The sequence below is a fragment of the Grammomys surdaster genome, unplaced genomic scaffold (genome assembly GCF_004785775.1).
Source record: "Grammomys surdaster isolate TR1022 unplaced genomic scaffold, NIH_TR_1.0 63, whole genome shotgun sequence".
Classification (NCBI taxonomy): Eukaryota; Metazoa; Chordata; class Mammalia; order Rodentia; family Muridae; genus Grammomys; species Grammomys surdaster.
Window position 1 is genome coordinate 18,393,703 of NW_021604565.1, and position 12,347 is coordinate 18,406,049.

Below are 12,347 nucleotides of genomic sequence, written 5' to 3' on the forward strand. Positions count from 1 at the left end.
CAGAGTATAGAACAGGCATAAGGTGCCTAAAAACAAAATGTCTTACCCTGACAATATCAATTATGCTGTCTTCTTGCATAGGATTTAATGATACAAGTAAACTTTCTTTCTCGGTAAGCTAGGTTTCAATTACAGTGTTAAATGAACTCCTAAACTTCAGTGACTGCTGATATAGTTAGACTTAATTTCTTAATAAACTTCTTGATTATATCTTAAATTCTACAAAATGACTCAAGGATTGACTTATGAGGCAACACCTGGCTTCTGCATCATCTAGAACATGTCTTCTATTGGGTGCTGAGGCAGGAGCAACATTACTCTGGAGAGTAAAATGCTTCTTGTTTTCAAACATGTATATAAAACATATATGTAATTTCATCTCCATGACTGCCACAATTAATTTTATGATTTAGTGTATGATTGCAATGAAGCAAATATGTCAAATCACTTGGAAGAACTGTGCATCTTAAACTTGCCTAATAGTTTTTAAAATGCAGATTGGTGAGTTCTCACTCTGCAATCGGAGAATTGGTGTGTCTGGGTATAGCTGGGGAATTAGCTTTTTTAAAAAAGTCCTACAGCTGATTCTCATTATCAACAGGAAGTAAGATTACAGTGTCTGCAGTATTGGGCTGAACTAAAGAGGAGAGAACAAATAGCTTGGAGGTTCACTTTGTATGGTCTTTAATGAGAAAACATCCTTGCAAATGCCCACATAATATGCTGTGTGTTAGCAGGGATAGTTCAACCCAGTGTCCTAACAATACTTGGATTTCTATGTATATTTTAAGATTCTCATCCCCACCCTTTCCTTCCCGATTGCTAGGAAACTAGAAAAACATAAAAACTAGAAACAAGTACAAAGTGAAAGCCAATCAGTCCCTGTTGAGTCTAGTCAATAATTGTCACCATGGTGCTGACACTCAGTGCTTGGGTAAAGGATAGGGCGGATGGAAGTGCCTTGCTTGCTGCTCTTGTGGGTAGTCACAGCATCAGATTTACCTGTATTCCTGTTAGAGTGGCACAGACTGCAATTTGCAATGTGAATGCGCTGCCGCGTCTGTTCATTTCTGCGGAAATTGGGAAGTAAAAATAAGAATAGCAGCAGGTGACCAGTGCCTGATTCACTGTGAAATCAAAGCTCTCCGGTTACGGACAGATCATTTATGGATTCACTGTCCAGGTTTGGGTTTCTTTTCCTGTAGGCTGGCATTTCTGGTGCATTCACCTGGCATTAGCATCGTTCTCAAATGATGTTTGAATCAGAGTGGTGGGGAGCAAGGCATGCCCCATATGCTTAGGAAAGGAGGCAGTTCTTTCAATGATCGGTCCTGCCAGCTTGCTGCTTGTGCAACATGGCTGGGTGGCATGTTGATTTAAAAAAAAAAGAAAAAAAGATCTTACACTGCACTCATCCAGGGAGAGATAGATGGGCTTGAAGGCAGGATCTTTACTGCTACACTCCGATGTGTCTACGGCTGAAATACCACCAGGTTCAGAACCCACCCATCTCCATGACTGCCTTTCCTGAAGGGGGAATAAAGGCTTCAATCCTAAGGAATGAAGCTGGAAACTTGGATTTTTGGCATAAGAGCAACAGAGTTAAGTTCTCCCCAAATAATAACTGTCCTCTTGTTTATGGTTTCATTTTGTTCTATTTTCCTCATTAAAAAATACATATCTGAAGACAGGAAGATTAATTTTTAATAATCCTAACCTAGAGAATCTCTAAGTATAATTAAATGTCACATAAAATATCTAAGTGCCTAAAATTAACACTCAAATAAGGTGTTTAATATCTCACAAATGTTTTCCTAAGCTTAAGGCGTAAGTACAAATATTTTATTAAATAAGTACAGTAAGTTAGAGCAATATGAAAAGACCTACTGTAGATCTGAAGGGAGAAAGAACGGAATGAGAGCAGATAAAAAGGGTCTCAAATGCGTAGAGATTGGGAGCGCACCATGGCTGTGGAGGGCACTGGCAGACACATGCTCCGATAGCCACAGGGAATCAGCAGAACATGATAGAAGGGGAATTAGAATGTTTGTTTTCACAATAGAACATTCCTCCCTGGGGATTCAGAGCACCGGGTTCCTAAACTCCTTTGCTGGGTTCTCACAACTGTAGGTAGACATGGTAATATTCTTGGCACTCACTCAATGAGCTGAATGAAATCGATCCAGAAGCCCCAGAAGCTGCCTCATTCCAGGTATAGAGTATTTAAAGCTGTAATTATGTAATTGTAATTATAACCTTCAGGGGGTTGTAAAAGTAGTACAGAAATAATTCTATGTTAAGTTGATGTGAATTGTTGTGACCTAGGTTTTAATTATAATTTTTAATGATGGTATTGCTAGGTCTCCATTTTGCTTCACTCATATGGGAATGGTCTACTGACAAGGGTGGGAATTAATACTTTTTAATGTTCAGAATTGAGAAGAAGAGTTATTTGGTGCACAATAAGGAGCAGGCAGTATCATCAGGTCCATTCCTACTCTACTGAAAGACCATATCGAAGCTCTGATGTCATCATATTTACAGCTAAAGAAGTTATCATCTTCCCTTCTGCTACATTGACACATTGGAAGTCTCCTATTTGACCATGAGTGTATTTGAGGCCCTTTTTGTGGACAGAGAAGCACTAGGCTTTGAATATTAAAAAGGGAGGAAAGAGAGAAAGGGATGTTTAAAAAGAAAAGAACAGTTAAAATCAAGGGTAACCAGAGTTTGGCTCTGTACCAAGCTAGGCTGTAGCTTAAGTGACAGGTCTTGACACAGGATTGTGAAAGAGATGCATTCCCTGTTCTTAACGCTTTTGAACCATCCCTGCTGAGTGTCTGTCTGGCTGGTTCTATCAATGATTCTGCTTCTCCCATCAGAAATTTGAGTGCTAAGATTTCTATGCCATGATAGTTGCTAGGTACATGGTCTGACAAAGTCTGACTTCTTGAGGATCCAGTTCTTTTCTGTGCTTATTAAAGTGGCTAGCCTTTTGATGAGAACATGAATTGCATTTTACCATCTTGTTTAAAGATGCACTCAGGGGTGCTTCAATTTGAGGGAAAAAATGTTTAGATTTTTCTCAAAATGGTTCTGTCATGCTTTCTGGTGAAATCTCATTTCTCCTCCAAGATCCAATAATTTCGTTGGCATTAGAAAGTATTTTGAAGAGTAATCAGCAAAGCAAAGGATCTATTCCTAATAGTCTCACTGAGCCAGGAAGGATGCCAGGAGAGTTATGAATAGAAAAGCCATATGATATCAGCTTTACAAAAAAAAAAAAAAGTAAGCTTGAACTGGAGAGCCTGGAAAAATGTGACTGACTGATAAGGATTGGAACTGAGAAGGATCACAAATAAAATAGTAACCAGGACCTTATTAGTCAAGGCAAACCTACAAAGCAGGTGACAGTTTCATTAAACTATAAATAACGAAAAATTAGGAAAAATTGAAAGACACGAACCAATGTATTTTGGAGATACAGTTCTAATTATTTTCAAATGATTGACTATTTGGTAAACACCTTTTGGTATAATAATAAATTCAGAGTGATTTTCTAGTTTCCTCATCTTTTTCTCCCTAAGTTCCTACTTTTAGCCAAAATTGTCTTAGTTGATGGACTAGGGTCAGTGGTAAATAATTTGCTAACTTGCACTAGAGATACACAGCTTGATCTGCAGATACCTGAAAATAAAAAGGGGTCATTTGAAACTTTCCTATTTAAGGGTAAGTTGCTGATATTATTTAACAGTAGATACTCCAAATGCTGTTCCTAAAAATCAAGAGAACAATGTTTCTTCTAAGTAATGGTGTCTAGATCTGGGGGAGGGACTTTAAATTCTGGGGTATCTGGGGGAGCTGTTGTTTAATCAACCAGTATTCTCAGTACACACACACACACACAAACATACATATGCACTGCTCCAACCAATGAGCAATATGCTTTCCATGAGTTTTTCTCATATTATAATTTTTGGTAAGTATATGTCATATAGTTGGATATTCTTGGAACTCACAACACTGCTCAATAGATTTATAATAAATGCAATTCCAAAACTATACCACCAATGAACTTCCTCTAACATGTTTCGTATAAAAAAAATCCTTCAATATGAATGAATTTAAGTAAATTGATGGCTACAATAAACTCCCATTTGTGCTTTTAAGATGAAAGGCTACACATGTCTACATACACACATGTTCACACCAGTGCACATTTCTGTGTAGATGTTTTATGTATAAACACACAGGATTCCTGGAGGGATACAAAAGATTTCACAGACCCTTGATTTTGCAAAGAGGTGAAAACTTACCACTATATAGCTTTTTATACTCCTTGAATTTTTGTTTTATTATGTGCATTTCTCCATCCTTTAAAAATGTTAATGAAAAATGATTTCAATGAGACATCCCTAAGGAAACGACAGTGTAGTTCTTTTCTAAGAATAAGATACAGCTATTATGTTTGAGATTTAAGGCAAGAGGATAAAATTTATTCTCTGACTGATGAAAATCTATATTACATTTTCACAAGTATTTTCCTCATTGGAAATTCTGCATATATGTCATAACTATTTTTAAATTGACCACACAAAATACCAGCATAGTTAATGATACCTTCTCTGATAATTTCATTTCTCTGTATGTATATGTATGTTGTATGCTGCGTGTGAATAGGTACCATTGGAGGTTAGAAAAGGGTGTCAGACTCACTGGAACAGGAGTTTCATGTAGTTATGAGATGACCAATGTGGGTTCTGGGAGTCAAACCTGGGTCCTCTGGAAGAGGAGAAAGCTTTCTTATCTGCTGAGCCATCTCTCCAGACCCTGTATTTGCTTCCCATACAATTACTTAGTGCATTGAGCAAGATAATAATTGTCATAACAAAAGTTATTAATTAAATAACACCCTTACTAAGGTACTAATATCCTTATTCAGGCCAGCATCTATATACATGGAAGGTGTGTGTGTGTGTGTTAACATATTCACATATTTGTGATAGGGTAGGAATTGTTCTTTAGGAACTACACACTTTTTTTTTTTTTTTAAAGACAATGTCTTTCACTGGGACCTGTGACTCCTGAGTTAAGCTAGACTTGATGGCTAGCAAGCCCCAGGGATCTACTTGCCAATGAAAGCACTGGGATTAAAAGCATGTCACTGTGGCCAGCTTTTTAAATGGATGGTGAGGATTGAACTGAGTTCTTCGTGTTTATATTGCATACATTTTGCCACTGAGCTATGTCCCCAGCCCAGGCTCATGTTTCTTACTAAGTCTTCTCAACTTTTCTCTATTCGTAGGTAAGGAGTCCAAAGGACTGAGAGGTTAGGTCACTTGCTTCTCGTTGTACTACTAGTAGTGGGGAAGACAGAAACTAAGCCAGGCCTGAGGGCCTGTGTCCTTAAGGGCAGTACTGCATTCTGAGCCATATGTACTATGTTCCAGTGACCTCAGTTGATATAAAGACTAAGCTTGCAGAGGAAGAAGGGATTGCACTCTTTGGAGAATGAATTAGTGATTAAGCAGTACAGCATTTTATCTTAGATATTTTTTGGCCAGAACCGAGTAACAGTAATTTAACATTGCACAATCTCACAACTTCCTACAAGACAGAATTCCCTCATTGAAATATTTTTTATCTTATGAAAACATTTTAATAGGCTGTGTATACATACTATACAGCAATAAATATTCACTCTCTCCCACTTAATCTAAGTTACTTGTGCCAGAAAGCAACAAGTTAACTTGTTCTCATCCTTTTTCTCCTTTTGATACAGGGAATTGAACTGAGGGCCCCATATGTTGGGGACTATACCATTGTGTCATATCCTCATCCCTGTAGATACACTGTGTGTGTGTGTCTGCACAAGCACAAAATGTGTGTGTGTGTGTGTGTGTGTGTATTGAGATATAGTCTCAACTAGTGGTACAACCTAGCTTTGAACTCATTTTGTAAGACAGATTTTTAATTTTTTAATTCCCCATCTCAGTCTCCCAAGTAGCTAAGACTACATACAGTCTTTAACCCCCAAGCCCACTAGTTTCTTATATATTCTAACAATTTTTTAAATACAGAAACATATAATTTGTTCCATTTTCAAAAATGGAAGCACAAGATAAGATTTGATATATATATATACACACACACACACACACACACACACACACACACACATATATATATATATATATATATATATATATATATATAAATATATAATTAAGACTCTTTTTACTAACCATATGAAGAAATCTTTTCCCCCTTTGAGTCAGTCTTACTACACAGCCCAGTCTGGCTTCAGCAATCCTCCTGCTTCAGTTTCCTAAGCTGGTGTTACAGGCACAAGTGAACTAAGGGTTTTAAATTTCTGAATACATAACCATCTTATTTCTTTGTTCATTACCATTTAAAGTGTTTTCTATGTTTTGCTATTGTAAACAGAAAACCATCATTTCAGACATAAATGGGACCTATCATAAGAAGTACGTTTACACTTACTGAATTGAAGGGTATATAACTTTTAACAAATATGTATAGATTCTGTGAATGCTCTTTGCAGAAAGTACTATGCTGTATGCCCACATACCTGTCATGTACAAAAATCAGTAGTTTCACTGTCACCAAAATGCTATTAAAGCGCCTTTTAACTCCACTATTCTAATCAAAGAAATTGGCATTTATCATCTGCTAACTGCATTTCACTGACTACAAGTGGAAGCTTTTCTTAGGTTATCTGAGCTTTGGGTATCAATGCTAAGAGTCCTTTACCAAGTCCAATATCTTAAGATTTCTTGCACCTTTTGTTTTATTTTAAGAGTTAGAAAGTTTTGGCACTTACACTTGTTTCTTTGAGCCATGTTGAGTTCACATGTGTGTTTGGTATGAGAGAAGAGTCATGAGGCTAGCAGTCATTCTAGAACTGCGTGTTGTAGATAGTAGCCTCTTCCCTTCCCCCACACACTAGATGGCTTTGGCAACCTTGTTGAAAACCAATATGTCATACAAAGTTTACTTCTTCATGCTTAATTAATTAACATTGATGTATGTCTATCTTTGCACCAATATACAATTTGTAATTTTATATTTTCTTTTGAACTTTGGAGATAAAAGATCTCCAACTTTTTTTTTTTTACTATCTTCATTTTAAATTGGCACTTTGTATCATCTTGAAATATCATATGAACTTGAGGATAAAGCTTCCCATTACTGCAAAGAAAATAGTTGGAAGTTTCATAGGAATCATATCAACACATAGATTAAAAACCTGTAATTTTATCATCTTTTGTATATACTCAAATGAAGTATGTCAGCAAAGAAATTTAGATACAGAGATAGTCACAACATTATTAATAATAAGCGTAAAATCAGGAAAACCTCCAAACCCAACTGGTGAATGGATAAATGTGGCGTCTGTCCAGGGCAGCATTATGTGATATACATGAGACAGGTCCAGGGGTGATACATGAAATGAAGAAAGCTAGGCCTCAAAGATCAGCACTGCATGTCTTCTCTCTGAGGTGTTTGTGAAAGGCCATACAGGGAACATTAGTGGTTGCTCAGGGCAGCAACTAGAGCAGCAAGTCTAACAAACAGGAGGCTAATTTTCACATGGTAGAAACATTTAAAGACAGTTTTAATGGTATTTCCTCAATTTGCACACTTTGAACAGGTAGATTTTATGATATGTATATTAGCAGCAATGATACATTAAAAACGAAGTAAAAGGTAGCCCACAAACAAATATGGTAGTCAAGGAAAGTTTTTTAAGGACACCAGAAATTTACAGTAAGAAAAGACTCACAGGCTGGCATGTCACAAACAACTGCCAACCAGACCAAGATCTAAAGTAGAGTTTAGGAGGGATAGGGCCAGAAGTAAGGACCTCTTTCTGAATCAAATACAGGAAGGAGCTCGTATAGAAAGATAAGAGGGGAAAACGGAAAAAAATGAGCGTTCATATTTGATGGCCTATGTATGATTCTCTGGGTCCTGTAGAAGATAAAGTAAGATTTGGGTGATAAGCTTGGTACTTCACCAGGATGATGACAGTTCAGATAACAAGTGTAGAGAACAGGACAAGCAGTTGACTGTATAGAAGTATTAGGGTTCATCTGAATTTAAATCAAATTTGTAAAGCATTCAGTAAGGTATTCAGTCAGAAAGGTATACAGTCAGTAAGGTATTCAGTCAGTAAAGTATTCAGTCAGTAAGGTATTCAGTCAGTAAGGTATACAGTCAGTAAGGTATTCAGCCAGTAAGGTATACAGTCAGTAAGGTATACAGTCAGTAAGGTATTCAGCCAGTAAGGTATACAGTCAGTAAGGTATTCAGTCAGTAAGGTATTCAGTCAGTAAAGTATACAGTCAGTAAGGCACATAGTCAGTAAGGCATACAGTCAGTAAGGTATACACTCAGTAAGGCATACAGTCAATAAGGTATACACTCAGTAAGGTATTCAGTCAGCAAGGTATACCTTCAGTAAGGTATTCAGTCAGTAAGGCATACAGTCAGTAAGACATACAGTCAGTAAGGTGTACAGTCAGTAAGGTATTCAGTCAGTAAGGTATTCAGTCAGTAAGGCATACAGTTTGTCCAGCAACTCTGACTTTCTGTCATGTAGATGCAGAAAAAGGCAGGAGAGGGGCCAACTTCTTGTGAAACTGTATTTGAAACAGCAGAATGCAGATTCATACTGCTTGCAAAAGTGGGTACTAAGAACTCAAACACTATTTGCTTATGCTAATCACAAAAGCAAGTACATTTAGTGAGACATACCCTAGAAAAGTAATTTTGGTTTATCGAGATTTTTCTTTAAACACAGTTTTGAAGCACCCTCTCTTTCTGTTCTCCCCTCCCTCTCTCCTCTATCCCCCCTCCACCTCTAAATTTTATTTTGAGACAGTCTTGGTAGGATGTGCAGGTTGGCTTTGAATGTTCCATTGTGTTCCATTGGAGCCAGGATTGTAGGCCTGTGCCTACCTACCCTGGCTCATATGCTGATGCTCTCAGACAACTAAGGGAGGTACCGAGCTGAAGAATGCCTTCTACTGAACTATAATTCTCAGATAGAACCAAGACAAAGTAACCACTGTTCTTAGGATGTTAAAAGGAAGAAGTTCCATTCCTGGGTGGTTTATGGATAACAAAAATTTATTTTACATAGTCTAGAGTCTAGGAATCCAAAACAAACAAGGCCAGATTTTGTTGGCAATGCCCTCGTCCAGTTACAGACTATTAGCTGTGGGTCCTCATGTGGCAGGTAGGTCAGAGAGCTCTTCCTGGCTGTATCTACCAGGGGACTAGTCCTGGTCAAGAGGGCCTCGACCTCCTGAGTTAATAACCTCAGTAAACACTCCTGTGGGGATTAGGATTTGAACATCTGAGTTTGGGGGAATCACAAACATTGTCTTTACAGGGCCTAACCAACATGTCCTTAAGAGATACAGAAGGAAGGCTGGAGCAGATTTTTAAACCAAGCAACACTTCTGAACATACGGATGCTTGCTGAGAATGCAATTTCGTTGGCCTCTTTGTCCTAAGCACTGTAAATTAGGCACTCTGGGGAGGCTGCCCACACATTCTATATTTTTAACCAGATATAAAGTTGATGCTGATGTTAGGATCCTGAAGTTTATTCAATCAAGTGAGAATTTAAACTGATAATGGTGAAGGCATGGGGGAAAAGATGAGTCAAAAGATTTAAGACGTTGATCAGAGGGCAGCAGCCCCTGGAGGAATTATCTTTAGTACTTTGGTAACTGGGCAAATAAATTCCCCATTTTCTGGACTCCATTTTTCAGAGTTCTTAGCCTTTTAACATCCTAAGCTATTCACAACTTTTCCTCAAATACTTTAAGACACTGAAGAGTCCAAAAAAAGAGGGTTCATTTAATTTGCTGGAAAACTAATAAAAGTATAAACAGACATAAAAAGACTAAGCAGATCTCCCAGGAAGTAAAAATCAAATAGTAAGCGTGTGTGCCAAAACTCACTGATCTTTCTCAAATCTCTTGTTTCGCACCTAAATAGTGGATCTGTTCATCAGAATCCTCACAGGATTGGATTCCTGCAAAGTTAATTTAGCGTTAGCTCATAAACTCACAGCGAACCTTAAACATGGACACTGCGTTACTTAAACTCTGACTGCAGTCTCAGCGTTTAAAGTACCCATCACTTCACTCTTAAAGATTACTTTAAAGGTGCCAGTTTTTATATGGCTTATTTCCCCTGAAACACACACACACACACACACACGAGTTTCCAACATCATTAGCCAATTAGCCAAAACTTTGCTGGGCTCTTGAACTTCTGGTCCGCCTAGCTGAGTGTCTAGGCCGGCTACTAGCCCTACATCGCCCCGGGGAGAAGGTGAGGGGTCCTCCCTTCCGCAGCGGTTCAGAAAGTCCGGCTGGGTCCGGGACGGGGCGGGACGGGGCGGGGCGGGGCGGGAGGGGGAGCCGGCCTGCTCCACCGCGGCGGGACGGTAGGGGAGGGCGGCTCGAGCCGGCGCCGGAGACGGAAAGGTCCCGGCCTTTCTAACCTTGGGTCCACCCAGGAAGAGGAGCTATACTTTTTAAAGTTAAGCTCTGCCAGGATCGGAGTGCGGCAGCGACAGGCAGAACTTTTTGGGAACTTTGTGCTTCCGGACTCCCCCGACGCGGCGGCCGATGGTCCGTCCCGGGCCGAAGGAGGAGGCCTGGCCCGCGCCGGTCGCCTCGAGGCGCGGAGCCGCCGCCCCCGGGTCGGCAGGCTGGGCGGGCGCTGTCGCGCGGCGGCCGCGGCCCAGAGAACCGTGGCGACTGGCGGCGGCATGGACTACCTGACCACGTTCACCGGCAAGAGCGGCCGGCTGCTGCGGGGCACGGCCAGCCGCCTGTGGGGGCTCGGCGGCGGCGGCGAGGCGCGGCAGGTGCGCTTCGAGGACTACCTGAGGGAGCCGGCTCCGGGCGACCCCGGCTGCGGGCCCGCGGAGCTCCGACCGCCCTCGCCGGCCAGTCCCGAGGCACCCGGTGAGTCCCCCTCGTCCCCGCGGCGCTTCGCGTCCCGGCGCGCGGACGGGGACCGGGACCGGGGAGGCGGCGCCCCGGGCAGGTGTGCGGTCGCGCAGGTGTGCGGGGACCCGGAGCCATGCAGCTGCGTGGTGGCCCTTCCTGCCCCGGGCAGGCGCCACCGACCCGTCCCGATTCAGTGTGTGATCCTCCCCTCTCCTCTGCCTCCTCCAACCAGTTGTGACGTCCCGGGAGTTAGACTTCCAGAACGCCGTGTCTGCGCAGCCTTTGATTTGGTCAGTCGTTTTTCTTGGTGCGAGCCAACTGCTAGGGCTGGTGTCCTAACTTTAAAAACAAAACAAACGGTGGTACTTTGTAATCGGAAGCGCTTCCCTCCTCTGGGAACCTACGTGAATTTTGCACCGAGTGTTTTCTTGAGGCCGAACGTGGAAACTTTTCTCACATACTTGTATTGAACCGCTGTGTCTTCTCTTCCACCACGACAACTTGGGCTATTGTTTTTTTGCCTGTTTTGTTTTTAAAGTTATAATGGCACGATACCAATCCCTTACCGAGAAGTGTAAAGTGCTGCGTATGCATCCTGGTGTAATGCATATGGTAGTTTTTCCAGCGTTGTTGGCTTTCTGTGGGATCAGTCATATTTTTTTTTTTTTTTTTTGCAGCTTGTCTTCATATGTTTGTGAGTGCTTTAAAGGTTGCTGTATAAGATTTCAGTTTTAAGAGTAGAGACAATCACAAAATACATAAAATTTGTCAATAAACCCTCACCACTATTTTGGAGCACTGACATAATGGGTATTCATCACTCTGTGTGGGTAGGTAACTTAGGCTTTGAAGAAACTGGACTTTTAAAATCTAGTTTCAGCGTGTTCCTTTAAATATATGTCTTGTCTTTTTCCGTTTTGTCTTCTTTCATTAGAAGTCCTGGTTTTCTATTCTTGAAATTAGAAAGAGTGTGTGTGTGTGGGGGGATAATTTTGTAAAGTTATTGACTGGACTAAGAATAATTCTAAAGTTGAGAGCAGGAATAAAGAACTATACTTGAGAATGTTTGAGTAAAAAAGTTTTAAATGAAATTCAATTTCTCACTTGAAGACTGTTGCTATTGGTCAATCTCTGGATGGGTGATTGCATAATATGTGGACTACCCAACTAGAGAGAGATATAATTGATATCTAACAGATATGCACAGACATATACAGAGCTTTCATTTTTGAACATACATTGAGCACATCACTAGGTCTGACATTTTCTTCAGATGTACAGCTTCAGAAGCTATACAAATGTCTCTTCTGTTGAAACTGCTTATGAGTTCGTTGTACATTCTGATGT

The 12,347-nt window shown here is 40.4% G+C and overlaps 1 protein-coding gene across 4 annotated transcripts in view; it reads left to right on the top strand.

Moving 5' to 3' along the window:
* Window positions 1-12,347, top strand: part of Oxr1 (oxidation resistance 1) — a 406,935-nt gene that overhangs the window by 326,240 nt on the left and 68,348 nt on the right. For 2 of the 4 annotated variants that reach the window (XM_028765669.1, XM_028765642.1), the window contains exon 1: window positions 10,817-11,015. The exons of the other annotated variants lie outside the window; for them this stretch is intronic. In XM_028765669.1, the coding sequence (XP_028621502.1) occupies window positions 10,817-11,015 (199 nt within the window). Of the gene's footprint in view, window positions 1-10,816; window positions 11,016-12,347 lie in introns of those variants that run through there. 4 annotated transcript variants of the gene reach the window in all.